Below are 21,963 nucleotides of genomic sequence, written 5' to 3'. Positions count from 1 at the left end.
TGGGTCTTTGGCATGTTGAGTATCTTCTTGCTAGAGCATTAGCCTGGTACAATTTCTGGAACAATTAGAAAACCGACAACTCCAGAATAACTCCCTACCTTTTTACTGGAATCTCAAATGCTTTTAAGTAGGACCATAGCTTTTCTTTATGCAGTTAGACATAAAAAGCCTAAAATTAAGTTGCCTTGGAGAAACTGAACTTTAAAATAGTAAAAATGCCCAGTGGCATAGTTTATTGAAAGAACATCACTTTTTCTTTTAGTGGAAAATAAATTGCAAGTTCTATGTAAGAGATAAATCTGTATGGAATGTGATGTTTGGAGCGTGAGGAAGGTACCACAGGGAAGCCCAGAGAAAAGGCTGTGTCAGCCTCAGCTGAGTACTGAAAGCTACATGGAGTGGTGTGCAAACATATTTTTATTTCACCTAATGGCATTTAGGTCCTCCTTCACAGTGAGGAGGTTTGGGGAGTTGCTGTTACTTTCACGTGATAGTATTCTAATTCCTGCATGAGTCTTTCATGATTTATAAATAGTTACATGTTGCAAATAGCATTTTTCTATTGAATATCCTTTTTTGGGTACATTGCAGGTGAGTTTACACCTGAGATGCAGGTGAGAATTCGACAAGAGATTGAGAAGGAGAAAAAAGTGGAGCCATGGAAAGAACAATTCTTTGAAAGCTACTATGGGCAGAGGTAATATTAAGACAGGTTCTATAAACCAAATGTTAATTCCTGTATATATGTCATGTAGTGCTTTATCTCATTACCCTCAGAGAAGATCTAGGCCCCAGTTTCCTTCTGTTTTTTTGTTTTTGTTTTTGTTTTTGTTTTTTGTCTCACTGATTCTTCTTTAGGAAGAAATTTTTTCTTATTATGAATCACGGATTCACAGAATTAGATTATTCATAATCCTTTACCCTTAAAACTGTCATTGTAGGTGACATGGCTTCTTTAAAAATAAATTTTTTAGCCGGGCGCAGTAGCTCACTCCTATAATCCCAGCACTTTGGGAGGCCGAGGCGGGCTGATCACCTGAGGGCTGGAGTTTGAGACCAGCCTGAGCAACATGGTGAAACCCCGTCTCTACTAAAACAATACAAAATTAGTTGGGCGTGGAGAATTACTTGAACCTGGGAGGCGGAGGTTGCCATGAGCCAGGATTGTGCCATTGCACTCCAGCCTGGGCAAAAAGAACAAAATTCTGTCTCAAAAAAAAAAAAAAGAAACATTAAAAAAAAAAAAAAAAACCTTGAATTAGGAGTCCCTTTCTTTGAAAAGATTGGCTTTTCTTCTGGTTACTTTATAAGATAGAAAAATACTGAAGTTCGCTTTTTGTTTTTTATTTGAGACAGTTTCACTCTTGTCGCCCAGGCTGGAGTACAGTGGTGCAATCTCAGACTCACTGCAACCTCCGCCTCCCGGGTTCAAGCAATTCTCCTGCCTCAGCCTCCCCAGTATCTGGGATTACAGACATGTACCACCACACCTGGAAAATTTTGTATTTTTAGTGGAGTTGGGGTTTTACCATGTTGGCCAGGCTGGTCTAGAACTCCTGACCTCAGGTGATCTGCCCTCCTCAGCCTCCCAAAGTGCTGGGATTACAGCTGTGAGCCACCACTCCTGGTCAGAATGCTGAGGTTCTGTCCACTTTTTATAGTAGTTAATTATCCCAAAATGTAGCTATCCAGAATCACTAAGGAATCTTAGGAATTCTTTAATGTGGACTATTAGAACCAACCTGTAATTAAACAGCCTGTCCTCTGTAAAAGGCACTCTGGGAGATGTACATAGCTGAATAAAGATATAAATTCTGTTTAAAAGAGGCTGTAGCCTAAATCAGTTTTTTCCCCTCAACAAAAGGTCCAACAATGAAATTGTAATAGGACATTTAAATAGATGGTAAAGGAGATGTTTTGTTTGAAATAGGATTGAACACCTGGACTCCTACTTGTTAGTCTCCCTTCCTTCCTTCTGCACACCAGTGGCAGCTCTTAAGGAGACCTGTAACCACAGCTTGAAAACTAAGTGCTCCTTTTCCTTGTCTCCAAGTAGTATTTATCCGTCTTCTTCACAGTCATTAGATTAAGAGTTCCATAAACTGTGGCCGGGTGGGGTGGCTCACACCTCTATCCCAGTGCTTTGGGAGGCTGAGGTGGGTGGATCACTTGAGCCCAGGAATTCAAGACCAACTTGGGCAACATGGCAAAATGCATCTCTACAAAAAATACCAAAAAATTAGCTGGGTATAGTGGTGCGTGCCTGTAGACCCAGGCTCAGGTGGGAGAATCGCTTAAACCTGGGAGGTGGAGGTTGCAGTGGCCAAGATTGCGCCATTACACTCCAGCCTGGGCGACGAAGCGAGACCCTGTCTCAAAAAAGAGTTCTATAAGTTGATTTTTCTACATTTTTGGTATGAGCATTGAGCTATAGAAGTGATGTTTTGTACATTTAGACTATTATTGCAGGTAGCAGTAATTCTACAAATATTTGTTCATTCCCTCCTTTTTTTTTTCTCTTTTTCTTTCTTTCTTTCTTTTCTTTTTTTTTTTTAAAGACAGGGTCTCACTCTGTCCCCCAGGCTGGAGTGCAGTGGTACAATCATGGTTTACTGTAGCCTTAACCTCCTGGGCTTAGGCAGTCCTTCCACCTCAGCCTCCTGATAGCTGGGACTACAGGTACATGCCACTACACCCAGCTAATTACTGTATTTTTTGTAGAGGTGGGGTTTTGCCCTGTTGCACAGGCTGGTCTGAAACTCCTGTGTTCAAGCAATCTGCCCACCTCCCAAAGTGCTGGGATTATAGGCATGAGTCACTGCGCCTGGCCCATCTCTCCTTCTTAAGCAGATAGAGCATTACAACAGTTCATGGGTCTTTCTATTGTCAACTGTTAATTTCTGTCAGCATTTATAGAAAGACTGTTTTTGATTATTGCCCAGTTTTGTCCCGAGTCATTCCATCTCAGAAGCACAGTACTGACTCTTCAAAGTCACCAAAGAAGGCTCATTGATTTTATATGTTGTACAATATTCTAAAACATTAAAAAGAGTTACTAATGACCTTTACAGATTAGCGTAGCTTTTAGCCAAGCCACATTATGGGAATCTCATTGAAACTGTACCCTCAGAATATCTTAGAGACACTCGATCTCAGAATTTTAGAGCTAAACCAAGTGGGATTTAAATGGGCTTTCCAAAAACTCAGCTATAATTCTCAGCCTCTATAGAACATTGATAGCCAGCTGTCTCCTCAGGTCCTCTTAGATTTTTTGGGCCGGGGTTTGCACAGATACTGCAGAGAAGAGTTGATCACAATCCCAGGGTGGAAGAGTCTTGGGCTTCCTTCAGTTCCCTTACAGGTAGTCTATGATGCATGCCTCCAAACAATGTGGCCCCTTTATAAGCAGAAGTAATAATAATAACTACCATTACTGAGCTTTCGTTATGTGTTAGGTAAGTACTTTATATGGATTAACTTAATTATCATAGCAACACTATGAAGTAATTAAACCTAGTGAACAGTTGAAGAAACTGAAGTAAAGAAGGCTGGTCATCTACTTAATATCACAGGGATGGTAGGTATCAGAGCCAGAATTTGAATCCAGGCACTTTGACTCCAGAGCTTTCACTACTAATGATAGTGAAGATAATACATGAAGAATACCTGCTGTCTCAGGGGTTTTCCTAGGCATTGTCATCTTCCATTATCTCTAGTTTTTTTTTTTTTTTTTTTTTTTTTTTTTTTTTTTTTTTTTTGAGACAGAGTCTCTCTCTGTCGCTCAGGCTGGAGTGCAGTGGCACGATCTTAGCTCACTGCAACCTCCGCCTCCTGGGTTCACACCATTCTCCTGCCTCAACCTCCCGAGTAGCTGGGACTACAGGTGCCCACCACCACGCCTGGCTGATTTTTTGAATTTTTAGTAGAGACGGGGTTTCATCGTATTAGCCAGGAGGGTCTCAATCTCCTGACCTCGTGATCCACTTGCCTCGGCCTCCCAGAGTGCTGGGATTACAGGCATGAGCCACCGCGCCCGGCCCCATTATCTGTATTAATGAATGCTTTCAACAACGTAGGCTATTTCTCAACTAGAATATTTCTTTTTTCCCCTTTTTAGTTCTGGCCTGAGCCTTGAAGATTCTAAGAAATTGACAGCTTCTCCCAGCGATCCCAAAGTAAAGAAAACCCCAGCTGAACAACCAAAATCCATGCCTGTGTCAGAGGCCTCTCTTATCAGAATAGTTCCAGTAGTCCCCCAGTCAGAATGTAAAGAAGAAGCATTGCAGATGTCATCACCAGGCAGAAGAGAAGAGTGTGAAAGCCAAGGTGAAGTGCAGCCGAACTTCTCCACATCTACAGAGCCCCTGCTTTCCTCAGCTCTCAACACACATGAGTTTAGCAGCATTCTTCCCATCAAGTGCCCAAAGGATGAGGATCTCTTGGAGCAGAAGCCAGTCGCCTTTGCTGAACAGGAATCTGGGAAGAATCATCTCACCACAGCTTCTAATTATAACAAAAGTGAAAGCCAAGAATCTTTAGTTACATCGCCAAGCAAACCCAAGAGTCCTGGGATTGAAAAACCAATAACGAAGCCCACAGCAGAAGCAGGTCCGCAAGAGACCACTATGAAAGAACCTCTAACAACTCTTGTTGATCAGAGCCCAGAAAGCCTCAAGAGGAAGTCTTCCCTTACCCAAGAAGAGGCCCCTGTGAGCTGGGAGAAGAGGCCACGTGTCACTGAGAATCGCCAGCACCAGCAGCCATTTCAGGTCTCACCACAGCCCTTTCTCAGTAGAGGGGACAGAGTCCAGGTGCGAAAAGTACCACCTCTCAAGGTAAGAGAATGGAGAGAATTGAAAAGGAGAGATGGTGTGAACCCTATGTTTTTGGTCATATCTACTAAATTTCAAGTAATTTGTGGTAGTTCTTAATGCAGAAGCAGTTGGATATATTTGGTAAGTATGTAACTATGGCCTTACACAAATAAAATGATAGACAGGCATTTAGAACTGCAGTCCTACATACAGGTCTTTACTGGTGTTTGCATAAGGAAGGTACCTGGGCATCTAATGTAAACCAGCCCCATTCTCACTACTCGAGCTCAGAGGCAACTGATCTCAGAATCTTAAGAGTTAGACCAAATAGAATTTAAATGGACTTCCAAAAAGTTAGTTATAATTCTCAGCCTCTGTAGAACATTGACAGCCAGCTATCCTACTGTCTCCTCAGGACCTCTTAGATTTTTTGGGCCAGGATTTGCGCAGATATTGCAGAGAAGAGTTGACACAATCACAATGCCAGGGTGGAAGAATCTTGGGCTTCCTTCAGTTCCTTTACAGGGAGTCTGTGATGCATGCCCCCAGACAGTGTGGCCCCTTTATAAGCAGAAGTATTAACAATAACCACCATTATTGAGTTTAAGACAGTTATGGAAATCTTATAACCGTCATGGAAATTATTGTCTGATATGACAAAATAAGAAATGTGAGACTAAGCATGAGGAGACTATTGGTATAATCAAAGGATCCTATCTCTGTACCAAGAGTACGAAGATTTTTTAGTTTACTTTGGCCCTTTTCTTGCTACCATAACTGACTTGATGTTCTGTGAATCAGGAACTACGTTTAGCTCCCTCCTATTAAAGGAAATATGTGTGGCTATCCTCTGTCACTACTGGTTACTTGAGGGACACTAATAAGATGGAATAGTCTTGATAAGCTCTACTGCTTAGCATGTGATTAACTTCCAGTTAGCCGTATATTGCTGCATGTCAAATCTTCCAAATTCTTCTAGGCAGTATCTTTGACTATCTTAATATATAATGCCCTTTAAAACCCAAACACATTTTTACTTCTGATCTTAAAGATTTATTAATACTTTGGCTTTTGCTTAATATCATTTTGCAGTTCATTCATTTAATAAATAGTTTATTTTTCTTGCCAAGGAATTTAAGAGCCAAGGCACTGGATATACTCATTAGGATATAAATGGAAAAATAAGCCTAGTAAAGGTACTTTTTCCCCCTTTTTATTTAACTTAGGTGAACCAAAATTAGTCCTGTCAGGAAGTATTCCTTGGAAAGATTCACTTACTAGAACTTGACCCATTCTCATTGTATTTTTTTGTTTTTATTTTTTTATTTTTTTTTAAATGGAGTCTTGTTCTGTGGTCCAGGCTGGAGTGCAGTGGCACAATCTTGGCTCACTGCAGTCTCTGCCTCTGAGGTTCAAGGGATTCTCCTGCCTCAGCAGCCTCCTGAGTAGCTGGGATTACAGGCATGCACCACCAGACCTGGCTAATTTTTGTAATTTTATTTTTTAGTAGAGATGGGGTTTCACCATGTTGACCAGTGATCCCTTAGATCCTATCTCAAAAACTCCTGACCTCAAGCCACCTGTCCTCCTCTGCCTCCCAGAGTGCTGGGATTACAGGCATGGGCCACTTCTGATTACTTTTTTATTCATTGCTTGTTTTTTTCCCCCCCAAGATGAAGTCTTGCTCTGTCACCCAGGCTGGAGTGCAGTGACGCAGTCTCGACTCACTGCAGCCTCCGCCTCCCGGATTCAAGGAATTCTCCTTTCTCAGCCTCTCAAGTAGCTGGGATTACAGGCGTAAGCCACGACCCCCAACTAATTTTTGTATGTTTACAAATAATTAAAATAATTATTTATAAAGGGGTTTCACCATGGTGGCCAGGCTGATCTTGAACTCCTGACCTCAAGATCCACCCGCCTCAGCCTCCCAAAGTGCTAGTGTTACAGGCGTGAGCCACCGCGCCCAGCCAGTTCATTGCTCTTAAAGATTGGTGATTTTAGCACTTAAGAATCTATGGTTTGTTTTTTTGTTTTTTTTTTTCTACCATTAACATGCATTGCCAGAGATTCTGATTTTTGTTTTAATCACTTTTACTATTCTTTTTTATAAAAATATTAGAAACTTTTCTTTAATGTCATTCACAGCTTATCTCCAGACCTAAGAGCTGAGTAACTGTTTAGGTTTTGCTATAAATGTTGCTAAGACCCATCATTTCTATTTCCTCACCTGTAAACATCATATTCTGTCTGCTTTCTGCTAGTCCAGAGGGATTACACAGAAACTTTAATCCACTGTGACCAAGTTAATATAATTTTACTTTTTTCCATTCTTTTCCTTTCTTCTCCCTCTTCATCTCCCTCAAAAAAGACTTTTCCAGAAGTGTCTTTAGTAACTCTCTTCCCTTAGACCCTATCTCAAGTACTGCTGTCTTAGACAAAGCTTAATGTAATTTATAACAGAACAAAACCTTTGAAACGAAATTTAAGTGGAAAACAAAATTCACAATGTAGTAGTAGAAAACAAAATTTGCAATGTAGTATAAATGTTACAACTTAGTTACTTTTATATACATACATATGTATATAAAAATTATATACACACACATGCACATTATATGTTTTACATTCCATATACGGTCAGCCCTCTGTATCAGCAAGTTCCACATCCTCAAGGTTAATTCTATATTATCAACCAACCACCTATCAAAAATATTTGAAAAACAATACAAATGTAAAAATACAGTATAATGATTTATATAGCATTTACATTATGTTAGGTGTTATAAGTAATCTAGAGGTGACTTAAAATATATGGGAGGATATGTGGAGGTTATCTGCAAATACTATGCCATTTTATATAAAGGACTTGACTTGAGCATCCTCAGATTTTGATATTTTCCAGAGTCCTAGAACCAATCCCCCATGGATACCAAGGGATGACTGTACACTTAAAAAGAAAAGGACTGAATCTCTCTGCTCTCCTGGGGTAGGGCTTCTCAGTAAATTAAATTGTTATCAGTGCCTGGACAACTTTGAGTGGTTTTGCACTTAAAAAGAAGATATGATTTATTCTGCATAATCAGGTAATAGGGCTATTCACATAAGTAACTGAAACTTATTTTTAGGTACTGAAACCTTTCATTTTAACCACTTTTAATGGTTCTTATTTGATTTCAACACGTTATTGTTAATGATTATGTTATTATGATACCATGTATTATGCTAGGTACAGTGTTACTCTCAAGAGTATTCTTATGTAAAGTTGTTTGTCCCTATATAAATTCCCCTAAACACCTTTCTTGTATTTACTTTTTTAGTTTTATCTTTTTCTTTTTTCATTTTTTTCCCCTGCAGTTTCTTTCATATGATAAAAATAAAGGACAATAACTGCTGCTTTCTTACTGTAGGCAGCCTCTAAAATACTATGTGCTGAGTAAATATACTATCTAGGCTTGTTCGAATTGGATGTGAAATAGATTTAGCTCTTAGAGAGATTAAGTAGATTTCCTGATGTAAGACATATACTCTGTTATAAAGTCCCGTGGCTCTAACTTCGGAATTATGGAGAATCAATTTTTGAGGACTACTGACCTTTTGAGAAATTAGTATTGCAAATAATGAAAAATGTTTAGTGACTTTATTGTTCTTAATTTAAGAACATTAAGAAAAATGGCATGCATTTTCTTAGGGTTTAGTGGGTTAATTTTTTAAAATTAAATGCTTTAGAACATCTTAACAGTTGTTTGTTCCTATAAACTCAACCAGTTACTAGAAGGGTCCACATCTTGATGCATTATTAGTAACTCTAATAGCTTTCAAAGTATTGTTCAGGACAGAAGGCAGATTTGTTTCAGACATGTTGATTTTATTGTATGAAAATCATTGGTTTTGGCCAGGCATGGTGGCTCACGCCTGTAATCCCAGCACTTTGGGAGGCCGAGGTGGGTGGATCACTTGAAGTCAGGAGTTCGAGGCCATCCTGGCCAACATGGTGAAACCCCATCTCTGCTAAAAATACAAAACAATTAGCTGGACGTGGTGGCGGGCACCGGTAATCCCAGCTACCCGGGAGGCTGAGCCACAAGAATCACTTGAACCTGGGAGGCAGAGGTTACAGTGAGCTGAGACTGTGCCACTGCACTCCGGCCTGGGCGACAGAGAGAACTCTGTCTCAAAAAAAAAAAAGAAGAAAATCAGTGGTTTCAAACCTGATAGACATCAGAATCTCACAAGTAGCTTTTTAGTAACACATTTTTTTGTTTGTTTGTTTGAGCTGGAGTCTCCCTCAGGAGTTACCATAGGCCAGACTTTTTCAGACTAGGTGCAGTGGCTCATGCCTGTAATCTGAGCACTTTGGGAGGCCAAGGCAAGGTGTATCACATGAGGTCAGGAGTTCAAGACTAGCCTGACCAACATGGTGAAACCCCATCTCTACTAAAAATACAAAAGTTAGCCAGACGTGTGGCCCACGCCTGTAATCCCAGCTACTCGAGTGGCAGAGGCACAAGAATCACTTGAATCCAGGAGACTGAGGTTGCAGTGAGCTGAGATCACACCACTGCACTCCAGCCTGGGTGACAGAGCAAGACCCTGTCTAAAAAAAAAAAAAATTCCTAGGTCCTGGGGATTCTAATTTGTAGTTTTTGGGATAGGACCCAGAGCATATATATTTTTAAAAGGTTGCACAAGTAAATATAATACCAGCCAGAGATGAGAATGGCTGGTAAACATTATGTACATACTCCTTTATATGTGGGCATGGTGGGGGCTCCTATGCATCACACATTGTCTTCCTTCCAGTGCTATCTAGAAGCCTGTGTAATTTGAGATAATCCAGCCCAAGTGTGTGTGTGTGTGTATGTAGAACAGAGAAGAGCAAGTATTTTCCCCCTGGACCTTGGTAGTAAAGCTAAGAACTAAAAGACAGTAGTGGTATGGGTGGCTGGCTTGCTTGCTTTTCTCTCCTTTCTCAAACATAAATACACTTTTAAAAAATGCAAATGCCCTAGAAAGCTTTGTATCATGATAAGCACTTGTAATAGTGACATTAGGAGGGAGTTGAGATAGGAAAAGAGGTGTGGGGATTTGGGGTGAAAGTGGAAGCAGTTGTCTTTGGCACCAATAGAAAAAGTGGATGTAAGGACTCTAGAGACAAACTAGTGTTACTGTCTCCAAGGTTTGGCCTCTCGGCCATAGACCACCCATGTTTGTCACAGGTACTGTAGTGTTCGTCTGTTTTTAAAATGTGAGGGCTAATGAAGTTTTGTTATTCTTAGAAATGAAAACTAAGCTCTGTTGTTTTTTCCCCTCTACTTCTTTCAGATCCCGGTCTCCAGAATCTCCCCCATGCCGTTTCATCCATCGCAGGTCTCTCCCAGGGCTCGTTTTCCAGTCTCCATCACTAGTCCTAACAGAACAGGAGCCAGAACTCTTGCAGACATCAAAGCAAAAGCTCAACTGGTCAAAGCACAGAGGGCAGCAGCTGCCGCTGCCGCCGCAGCTGCTGCAGCCGCCTCAGTTGGAGGGACCATTCCAGGACCTGGCCCAGGGGGTGGACAGGGTCCAGGAGAGGGTGGTGAAGGGCAGACTGCTAGAGGAGGCAGTCCAGGCTCAGACAGAGTCAGTGAAACTGGAAAGGGCCCCACACTGGAACTGGCAGGAACTGGAAGCAGGGGAGGTACGAGAGAGCTTTTACCCTGTGGTCCAGAGACTCAGCCCCAGTCTGAGACCAAGACCACCCCAGGCCAGGCACAGCCTCATAGTGTCTTTGGAGCACAACTACAGCAAACCCCCACAGTGCCTCCAACACCTGCCATCAGTGGAGCATGCACAAGTGTCCCATCACCAGCCCACATAGAGAAATTGAATAATGAAAAACTGAACCCCACCAGGGCAACAGCCACAGTGGCCTCTCTCAGCCATCCACAAGGGCCCAGTAGTTGCAGACAGGAGAAAGCACCTTCTCCAACAGGTCCTGCTCTAATCTCAGGTGCCTCACCTGTTCATTTTGCAGCTGATGGCACAGTCGAGCTCAAAGCAGGTCCTAGTAAGAATATACCTAACCCTTCAGCCTCATCAAAGACAGATGCTAGTGTGCCAGTGGCTGTAACTCCCTCCCCTTTAACATCTTTATTGACCACAGCCACTTTAGAAAAGTTTCCTGTACCACAGGTCAGTGCAACTACAGCACCTGCTGGATCAGCTCCACCCTCGAGCACTTTGCCAGCAGCTTCTAGCCTTAAAACCCCAGGAACTTCTTTAAACATGAATGGACCCACTTTAAGACCAACCTCTAGTATTCCTGCTAATAATCCTTTAGTTACTCAGCTGCTTCAAGGCAAAGATGTTCCCATGGAGCAAATTCTGCCTAAACCTCTCACCAAAGTTGAAATGAAAATGGTTCCACTGACTACTCAAGAGGAAAGGGGGATGGGAGCGCTTATAGGTACCAACACAACAGAAAATAGCACCAGAGTGGAAGTTAATGAGAGACAGTCCCATCCAGCTACACAGCAGCAGCTGGGCAAAACCTTGCAAAGTAAGCAGCTCCCCCAGGTTCCAAGGCCCCTTCAGCTCTTTTCAGCTAAGGAGCTGAGGGACTCCAGCGCTGACACACACCAATACCAAGAAGGACTAAGTAAAGCAACCCAAGATCAGATCCTTCAGACTCTCATTCAGAGGGTTCGGAGGCAGAATCTTCTCTCAGTTGTGCCGCCCTCGCAGTTCAACTTCGCTCACTCAGGTTTCCAGCTGGAAGACATCTCCACAAGCCAGAGGTTCATGCTGGGTTTTGCTGGCAGAAGGACATCCAAACCTGCAATGGCAGGGCACTACTTACTGAATATTTCTACCTATGGCCGGGGCTCAGAGAGCTTTAGGAGGACCCATTCTGTAAACCCTGAAGACCGTTTTTGTCTAAGCAGCCCCACTGAAGCCTTGAAAATGGGATATACAGACTGTAAAAATGCAACAGGAGAGAGTAGCAGCAGCAAAGAAGATGACACTGATGAGGAAAGTACTGGTGATGAGCAGGAATCTGTCATGGTGAAAGAGGAGCCCCAGGTTTCCCAGAGTGCTGGCAAGGGTGACACAAGTTCAGCACCCCACAGCAGGGAAACTGTATCTACCAGTGATTGCTTAGCTAGCAAGAATGTGAAGCCTGAGATACCAGTGAATGAGCAAACCACTTTAAGTAAGGAGAATTACCTGTTCCCTAGAGGCCAGACATTTGATGAAAAGACCTTAGCCAGAGATTTAATTCAGGCAGCACAGAAGCAGATGGCTCATGCAGTGAGAGGTAAGACAATCCGTAGCAGCCCCGAGCTTTTCAATTCTACTCTTCTTCCTCTGCCTGCAGACAGCCCCACCCACCAGCCCCTACTCCTTCCACCCCTGCAAACCCCGAAGTTGTATGGAAGCCCCACCCAGATAGGGCCAAGCTACAGAGGCATGATCAATGTCTCCACCTCATCTGACATGGACCATAACTCTGCTGTACCAGGTAGCCAGGTATCTAGCAATGTAGGTGATGTCATGTCATTTTCAGTGACTGTCACTACCATCCCTGCTAGCCAAGCTATGAATCCCAGCAGCCATGGCCAGACCATGCCTGTTCAGGCCTTCCCTGAGGAGAACAGCATAGAGGGCACGCCTTCGAAATGTTACTGCCGCTTGAAAGCCATGATCATGTGCAAAGGCTGTGGCGCTTTCTGCCATGATGATTGCATTGGCCCCTCCAAACTGTGCGTCTCCTGCCTTGTTGTTCGGTAATGAGACTAGAAAGAGATACACTGTAAAGGAGCGGGAAGGGAAGGGTTGACCAGTTGGGTTTTTTGCATCCTTTTGGAATCACAGAAATAAACAAGTAGGTTTCAGTTGTCTTCAGAGACAGATGTTACTTAATCAGGAATACAAAGTACAGATCTTTACCATTTTAGAGGAAGAGCACCTTGTATAGTAAGTCTAAGTCAAGCAAGACTTTGTGAATTTGTGACAAGTTTGCACTTACAAAATCATGTAAATATGTCACATTTTGTTTAACATTTTTCCAAGTGTTTAGGTAATAATGTGTTACTTTGAATTCAGATTTATGTTCTACTACTTGTGACTGAGAAAAGTTTAATGCCAGCATGGTAAAAGGAAGCTGTCTCCCTTCTGACATTTCCTAGGAAGCTAGGAAAAGGAAAGTGAAGGAATGGTCTAAGAAATGGCCATTCACACTGATTTTGTCTGGACAGTCTGGCCGCAGCTTGTTCATAGATTATTCAGCCTTTGCAGGACTTGGATTCAGGGTTTTACTCAGTCCCTTTACCTTAGGTGGAATCTTAAATTGAAATTTTTGGTAAGGAATTCATTTCACAGGTAGTGTCTCAGACTCAGAAAGCCCTGACTTGGTTCTTGGCTTCCATGGTCTAGTACTGTTGCCAAGCAATCTGCTTGGAATTTATGGATCCCTGCTGTTCCCTGATCCCACCCCCTGCCCTGAGACAGTGAATGTAGTCCGTGAAGGGAGTGCCTCTCTGGGAACCCCTGTGTTGTTACAGGCTGTGCAGTGCAACAGTTCCAGCAAAAATACCCTACCCCTCACTTAGTCATTCGTGGTACCTAACAATTTTGAACTACTAATATAAAATGAACAGAAAAGTGTTAGTGATTGGGTGATTTGAGCTACATCTTGTTGAGCAAGGGGAGTGAAACCACAGAAACTGTTAAATTGAACGTGAAGAACTTTGGAAAACAATTTTTACACTAGAACAAGGTCACCTCTCTTTTCCTCTTGTCTCCCAACCTGTTAACCTAGTGCTTGATAGTCAGCTGTTGTTGCAGGTAGAAAAGCTCACCAATGCCACATTTGTTCATTCTGTTCAACCTGCTTTGACCTCCCAGGCATCTGAACAGGATGACATCATCTTACTATATCTTACTTTACACATACGTGTATGTGCACACACATAGACAATACAAGACACTTTTCCTGTTTTAGAAAATATAGCCCTTGTTTGGATTACTGCTGTCTGAGCACTAGAAATTTCTAATGCAAGGGGGCCTCAGTGAATGACTAAGGGAACAACTGGAAAAGAAGGAAAATGAGCCCTAAAGGTTTTTTGGTTGGTGGTTTTAGTTTCTTTTTCTTTCTTGTTTTCTTTTTTGTTTTTAAATCCTTTTCTAGTGACTGAAGAATTTGTGAGTACATAATATTTAGGTCATGGTTAAGGAACATTAAACCTGCAGTTTAACAGAATTTTGTATTTATTGGGGGTGTGTCAGTTTGCATCATTTGCATATTGATTTCAAGTCTCCTGATTTGGAATGTGTAAAGTACAAATGTTAATGCAACATAGTACAGTTGTATTTGTCCCTCATATTTAGGATGTGAGATTTATAAAATGCAGAACAGATTAAACTTGTTAAGTCACATTCCAGATTAGGAGAAAATAGGCAATAATCTATGTTTTGCCCCTATTCTACTACCTACCCCTGCCCACCCCACTCCCACATCACACACTCTTTAATGCTTTCCCACAGCCCCTGCTCCGCCCCATAAGAAACTCACTTCACTGTTTTTCACTTTTCACTTCTGGGTTTTTTGTGGCCCAAGGCCAATATAGGATTAATATCTATGTTCCAGCTTCAGTCAGTACAATATGTCTGTCCATCTTTCCCCCTTCCAGCACACACACAGCTAAGAGATAAGAAGGCTGCAAGGATTGGGGATAAGGAGTATATCTTCAAGCCAAGAACCGGTAGAAAACAGAAATAATGGTTCTCCCAAACATTCAGTACCTTGGGCAATCCAATAAGGGTTTAAAGAGATCTGTTGCTGAGTATAACTCTCCCTGCCCTACCCCTTCACTCCACCTTAGTGCCAGGGCTGAGGGCTGGTCAGCGTGCTAGAAGAGGTTGAGAGTTTTGGAATTGACTCCATGCTAAATGTCAGTTACCAATTTGGATTGATGAGAGTGATATTTCTGCTTTATCCCTTTCCTGTCAGAAAGGTTTTCCTCTGTGCTTCCCTTGACTTAAGGATGAACAGACTGTAACTAGGAAAGGAGGAAAGGTATCAGGGATTTTTAAGTCCATTTAGAGAGCAAACCATATTGTGCCTCTTCATCTTGACCCCGGCTCTTCTCGATAGGTCCTAAACATTGCTGTTCACCAGCTTATCTTAACAAATAATACTCAGCTAAATATTTGCATTTAGGAATGCTCCTGAAACAGATATTGCCAACTAGATACACTGCCTCAATCTTGACCAGACAAGAGAACAGGTAAATTCTCTTACTTGGGTAGTAACTTGAATACCAATCTATTTATCAGTTTGTTTCAACACAGAGGTTTCAAGTGGAAAGCCATTCATCTTAAAAGCTGAACAGAAAAATTAAAAACAACAGCAACAAAAAAAACATTACAATCTGGCCTTTTAGAAAATGAAGCAGTAGAAACAAAACCTTTAAATTATTGGTAGGGTACTCCAGCAGCACCTTTAAAGCAATCTTTACCTTAGTTTTTGAGTCGTTTTACCTTTCAACCCGATCTGAAAAGTTTTAATAAATGCTGAGCTTCTTCTTAGGGTATGACCTGGCATTATTTCCAGTGACTAGTCAGGCATTATGCCTGATGCATATGCCTCCCGTGCACCCCTCTCCAGCCTTTAGATGTCCTCCACTGCAGGTCACCCCAGGAGACAGCATTAATAATATAGCCTCAGTCTTGTTTATAAAGATTCTAAGTTGTTTAGTAAAGAAGTCTCCCTGAATCTTAACTAATTTTGAAGAATTAGAATTCTCCATCCTATTAAACAGAAAGTAAAGCCAAATAGCCTGGAGTTGTTTGTCCTACTTCTGTTACATGACCCCTATGCGCAAGATACTGAAGCTCTCTGTGGTATTTCGTGTAACATTTCTAAGAATAAGAGCTGGCAAATGGGAAACTTTTCTTGGGGTGGAGAGAGCATACTTATTGGGCTGTGAAAGCATACAGATGTACATGTTTTAGAGCTTATCTCAGATTTAAATAGCCAAAGGAAGACCTCATTGCCTTCCAGGTGAAGGTGCAAAGTCATACATGTTAATGACCTGACAGTTAACATTCTGTTGCTTATTATTGCCTTTCTCCACCTTAGAGAGCAGTAAATAACTCTCTGGTGAAGTGATTTGCTGTAATGGGGGTGAGGAGTCGGGGGGCTTCTCTGGTCATTACACTGCTTTTTATTTCTAGAACTCACTATCAGTGAGCAGTGCCAGAGTTTTCTCTTTGACCTAGAGGTTTCACATCATAGCGAGGAGGGAAAAGTCTCCCCATCTCATTACAACAGTGTGCTACGTAAGTAACTTGGCCAAGGGTAGTTTTCAGCTAAATTTATAGAATAGTCCAAAGAGACTTTGAGAAACATGGTGATAGGCAGGGGCCTTTCCTACCATGTTTCAATACCTACACACCTATTGAAAGAGAACAGTAGGTAAAACATTTCCTAAAGTTGAAGCAATAGCTTCGTAGATTCTTGGTTACTTTATTTTTTTTAATGCTTTACATTTGATACAACTATTGAAGATCAATTTTAAAAATAGCTTTCCAGTAATATATTTTAAGTAATATATATTTTAATATCTGTAAAAAGTGACAGTGGAAGACTTTGAATTTCTCATATATGGTATGTTTGATGTAGGACCTCTCTGTTAAGGCACAAATTATTTCAAAGGAAGTTACTCTAAAGACACTCAGATTATTTCAGAAAAATGCAATAAGGGGAATAGTTTTGGGGTTTATTTTTTATTTTAAAAGAAAATTGACTTATTTACCACAAGCTATTTTTTTCCCTTCTGGCTATAAGGTTTGTACAGACTGGTTTGGTAAATGCTAAACTTTTGTGTCTTTTGCCTTTTTAAAGGAATTGTTAACATTGGAATTGAGGGTATGTACAGAGAAGTTGGTGTCAACACCATTTAAAAAGTCATATTTTTTCACAAATATAGAAAATCATTTTACATAAGAATTTTAAGTATTTGCAATAAATATATGTATATAGATTGTATGTATTCCTATATTCTTATTTTTCATTTTATTATTAAGTAAAAGATCATTAAAAGTGAAAATAAAAACCTTGGAGTTTTTTGGTGAATCTTGAGGTTTGACATACATCTGAGAGTGGCATGGGTAAGGGTCCTCAGTTACTGCCTTATACTACTATGGGATGGTTCCCACAGATTGTATGGAAGAGAGCAAAATGAGGAACTTGGTGATAAATCAGGGTAGTGTATTTCTTTCAGAATTTAAGTAAAACTGATTAAATTTTCCTTATCTGTCTGTCTCCATGTTTTCTCCCTTAATCTGTTTTGTCTCCTAACCCCCTAACATTACTGGAAAAGTGAAGAAATGCGGTGCAGCCTCTTTATTAATGTGCCCATTGTTTGCTTCTCAATCAAAGAATGGTAAGGAAATCTCTCGGGGGAGAAAAATAAGTTTTCCTTTCTCCACAGTGGTTAATTCATTAGCAGACATTTACTGCCACCACCACTTTCCAGGCCTTAGGGGTGTGTGAAGAAATAGTCTCTTGAAGATGATAGAAAAATTTTTTTTTTCCATTTCCCAGTTCTCTCAGAAGTGAGTTTCATAGCCAGTCATGTCCTTCCTGCCTGTCTAATCTGGAGAGGTCAAAGAGCTAGGAGAATAGTGTGAAGAGAAACACCTGTGCCTTGATTAGGTTCTATTTCAGCATTTAACACTTGAATTTTGAACTCCCCTGTGTCAGGAAGGGTAGCTATGGAAATGAGGTCTGAGCCAGTTGGTAGGAGAGGTTGTCTATAAGCCCATACCGAGACTACTGTCTAATCCATAAGAACTCATTTTGTGGCTGCAAAGTAAATACTTGATTTTAGAATATGATAGGAGCAAAATGGTGACTACATCGTCTTCATAAAGAAAAGTAGCCTATTTTTGAACAAGTGAATAATATATCAAATCATTGATGACCTAGAAGAAAAGTTGTTAAGGTGAGATTTTCAAGAATGTATCTTGATGACCCATAAAACTGATTTTATTGTAGTTAGCTGGTTCCCATAATTGCCCAGCTGTGGTTATTTTCACTGAAAAGAAAAAATACATTTTGGAAGTTAATGTAAGGATACATTGGCTTTTTTCTTTACATTGGCTTTTTAAAAGACAGTTTTTATTTTTCAAATACTGGAATGTCAAATATCTGGGTTGTCCCAAGACGTTGGAGATAATTCAGCCTTCCAAGAGAAAAGCAGTCTAGATCTTAACTGAAAATGTGCTATTTCTAAAGGAAACTTCTTAAGTCTCAGGGAACATCAGCATCTTCATAATTTCCATATATAGTAAGAATGAAGATAAAATATTTAAATGTGTACAAACTAATCCATAATGACCATTTACAAAGATTGACTCCCCATTTCTGGTACATATTTATCATTATTTAGATGGGTCTCCTATCTCATGGGAAGATAAATTTATATTCAGATGATGACATGGGTGCCTGCAAGTAGAGTTGGTCTGCCCCTGAGGGAGAAAGAACAACATACCAGAAGACAAGATACCTTCAACTTGGATCCCCAGCTACCCTTTATTTACTTCACAGAGTCAGAAACCTGTGTTCATAGCTTCTGAGATTGCTTGACCTCAACTGGTCTTTAGAAGTCTAACTTTGTATGTACAAATCATGTTATTTACTAATTCAAATATTTGTAGAGCACCTACTGTGTGCTAAGCACTACTAAAGTGCTAGTTATGCAAAGGTAAGCAAAAATAGTCATGTAAATTGCAGAAAGTTTTTCCTAAAGTAGTGACTATACAGCATGTTTCTAGTTCTAGACTCAAGGAGTAATAATGCTACCTTTTTCCCAAGATATGTCGAAAATGTAAATGAGTTATGAAATGGAAGTGTTTGAGACACTGGACACAGCAGTGGCACATACATGAAGAAAGAAGGTCCCTAGATGAAAAAAGTGTGGAAATGAGCCATCTTAATAAAATGCACTTTTTTTTGAGAACTATTGTTGGAATAGCTAAAGTCGTCTATAGAAATTTCAAGAAATCTCTAACATCTAAATTAGAAGCAGGCCAACAGCATTCTCTGTCAGTAGTTAATTTAGGTCAGTAAGTTAGTGTTTTGTTAAACCCTTTTAAATACAGTTGGGTAAATAACGCAGCTTTCCTGTCACTATTCAAACCTAAAAGAAGCTAAAGGGACTTTTTCTTAAAACACGATTTTCATCTTATAGATGATAAGTAACTATCTCTTCATTCGGAATTGTTGCATCCCAGTTTTTCTCCATAATGGATAAAATTACTTTCATGTCCTTTTCTAATGTTGTAGGAGTGGCTTTTCCTTTTTTGTCCTAAGTCACAACTGGAATTAAAAAGGACTTCAGCAGGACTCTAGCGCTTTTCAAAGAAGAATTTGGTGTATTCCACTGTGTAATGTAGTTTCAACTCTGTCCAGGAACCAGGAGGATGAGCGTCCTCCATTTTCCTAATACTTGGTAACCTTTAACAATAGGTTGGGTTGTTTTTGTTTTTGTTTTTCGTAGAGACCATATAGACTACTTCCATGTAACTTTCTGCCTTAACCTAAAAAGGGATTCCCTGAAAGGAGATCTTGTAACAGGAAGGAAAAGCGAAACCAGGAAAAGAGCCAGAAATGATCAACTTGGAACTGGGCTGTGGCTAAATAGTGGGTTTTCCTGAAGAGTAACTTCCACCTCACTTTTCGTGCTGCTTCCAGCCCAAAAGAACCTAAAGGGAATTTTTTAAAATCCTGATTTTCTTCTTAATTGTAAAACCTAGAGGATGCCTTAGGGAGAAGAAAGATAACCTGGAGTTTGGTTTAAATGGATTTAAGTAAACTTTGAATTAAGTAGCTTATTCCATTTTTGAGAGATTTCCTTTTAAGATTTTAGATTCACTTAATGTAATGTTGAATTGCCATGAGTGTAACCTGTAGTTTGATTTGAGACATTCTGTGGGATAAGGAATAGTTTTCTGTTGAACTGTGGTGGCTTTTGCCACTAATCAGGATTAGTGCACTTCTGTCTGTTAAGTGAAATGGAACTTGGCTTCCTAAACACTATATTAGACCAACTTGAGTCAATACTTTTATTAAGTTTAATCAGGGATTCTCAAACTATTTAAATATTTAAGATTCAAATTAGCCCAGTTAGAAAGCAATGCATTAAGTGTTACCAAAATATCTGAAGATACTTTAGAACTATTTTACACACAGCTTATGTCTTTCCTATGGAAAGTATCATACGTAAAATTTTACATTCTTTTTAAAAACAGAATCTAATGTCTTCAGATACCTAGAGCTTGGAAATTTAATAGAGTTGGGCTTTGACCCTAAGTCAGTAGTTCTTTTCGTTTTAGATTTTCAGGCATGTTACAGTATGGAGACTTCTTCAGTAGTGACCCCAGCTTAACCTACCTGTAATCACTTTGCACACATTTTAAGTTAATCAGATGCTTCCAGAGTCTTGGATTGGTTACCCTTTTGTTAGATAAGGAGACAAATTCTAGGTTGGGGCAAACATCTTAATTTGTTCTCTAATAATGTACTGATTAAAGAACAAGTTTGTTCTCAGAGAATTCACAAAATTTCTAGAATTCGTGAGAGATCTAGAGAACACAACAAATGAAACTCTAGAAATTTGGGGGAAAAAAAAAACTTAGCTGTAAGTGCTTTGACCTATGTTTTTTTTTTTTTTAAACCTGTCTTAATTCTATGATTGCATCGCACCCTTCACCAGCACCTAGAGAAGTCGGAATGGAAGAAATGACCCTATGTAATTCTTACTCACTTAAAATCTTTGTGCTCATAGGCCTTAGCACTTTGACAAATAAACTCTGCCTTTTAGCTCCTCACTATCGTCTTTTTTCCTCTCACTTTTAGGCTGTTTTTTCCTTGGTCGTATAAAAACTACCTTCTTCAAAGTTGAATGTATAATGTTTCTGCACATGGACAAACCGTATTTTACTGACTCATTCTATGTTGAATAAAGGCATACAGTTTTACTCTAGTGACTGGGCCTTTTCTTTTCCAAAGAAAGCAGACACCATGTGGAATGGCTTACCTGCTTGTTATCTAGTCCTCTGTGCACAGCTGTCCCTGGGTCCTAACTAAAGTTGGTACTACAGAGAGTGCTAATCTTGTCAGAAAACAAGGGGGGTTTAAGAATTCAACATGAACTAGATGAAGTGTGTATCTTTCAGAAATGAAAAAGGAAAACCATACTACAAAGCTGCAGTAATCACAAAGGTGTGGTCCTGGCATAAAGACAGACATATAAACCAATGGAATACAATAGCCCAGAAATAACTGCTCACATACATGGTCAAGTGATTTTCAACATAAGTGCCAAGCTCAGTCAATGGGGAAGGGACAGTCTTCAACAAGTGGTGTTGGGAAAATGTGATATCCACATGCAAAAAGAATGAAGTTGGACCCTTACACAATATACAAAAATTCACTCGGGGAAAATTATAAAAGTCTTAGAAGAAAACGGAGAGTTTCACAATTGGATTTGACAATGATTTCTTGAATGTTATGACAAAAGCATGTACAGCAAAAGAAAAATAGATAAACAGTTTTTAAATTGTGCTTCAAAGGACGTTATCAACAGTGAAAAAGCAACCCACAGAATGGGAGAATATATTTGCAAATCATTTATCTGATAATATTGAAAATATATAAAGAACTCAAAAACAAAAAAATGGGCAAAAGACTGGAATTGCTCAAAGGACCTTGTACGTTGCTGGTGAAAATGTTAAATACAGCCATTGTGGATAACAGTGTAGTGGTTAAACTATACTCAAAAAATTAATTTTGTGATCCAGCAATTCCATTTCTAGGTATACACCCCAAAGAAGTGGAAGCAGGGACATGGACACATTTGTTTGTCAATGTTTTTAGCATTGTTCACAGTCATAAGGTAGAAGCAACTCAAATGTTCATTGACAGATGAATGGATAAAATATGTGTGTGAGTATATATGTATATACACAATGGAATATTAGCCTTATAAAAAAGAAAATTCTGTCATGCTACAACATGGATAAGCCTTGAAGACATGCTAAGTGAAATAGACAAAAGGACAAACATTGTATAATTCCATTTATATCAAGTATCTAGCCAAAT

The 21,963-nt window shown here is 40.0% G+C and overlaps 1 protein-coding gene across 4 annotated transcripts in view; it reads left to right on the top strand.

Moving 5' to 3' along the window:
• The window catches only part of ASXL2 (ASXL transcriptional regulator 2), a 162,833-nt gene extending 141,988 nt beyond the window's left edge, over positions 1–20,845 (top strand). For all 4 annotated transcript variants that reach the window (XM_010383018.2, XM_030921037.1, XM_030921039.1 and 1 more), the window contains 3 exons: positions 592–697; positions 4,118–4,835; positions 10,137–20,845. In XM_010383018.2, the coding sequence (XP_010381320.2) occupies positions 592–697; positions 4,118–4,835; positions 10,137–12,584 (3,272 nt within the window). In that variant the 3' untranslated portion in view covers positions 12,585–20,845. The remainder of the gene's footprint in view (positions 1–591; positions 698–4,117; positions 4,836–10,136) is intronic.
• The last annotated feature ends 1,118 nt before the right edge of the window (positions 20,846–21,963 follow it).

The sequence above is a fragment of the Rhinopithecus roxellana genome, chromosome 17, assembly GCF_007565055.1.
Source record: "Rhinopithecus roxellana isolate Shanxi Qingling chromosome 17, ASM756505v1, whole genome shotgun sequence".
NCBI classification, from domain to species: domain Eukaryota; kingdom Metazoa; phylum Chordata; class Mammalia; order Primates; family Cercopithecidae; genus Rhinopithecus; species Rhinopithecus roxellana.
Note: the sequence above shows the minus strand (reverse complement) of the source record. Positions and strands in the feature narration are given on the sequence as shown.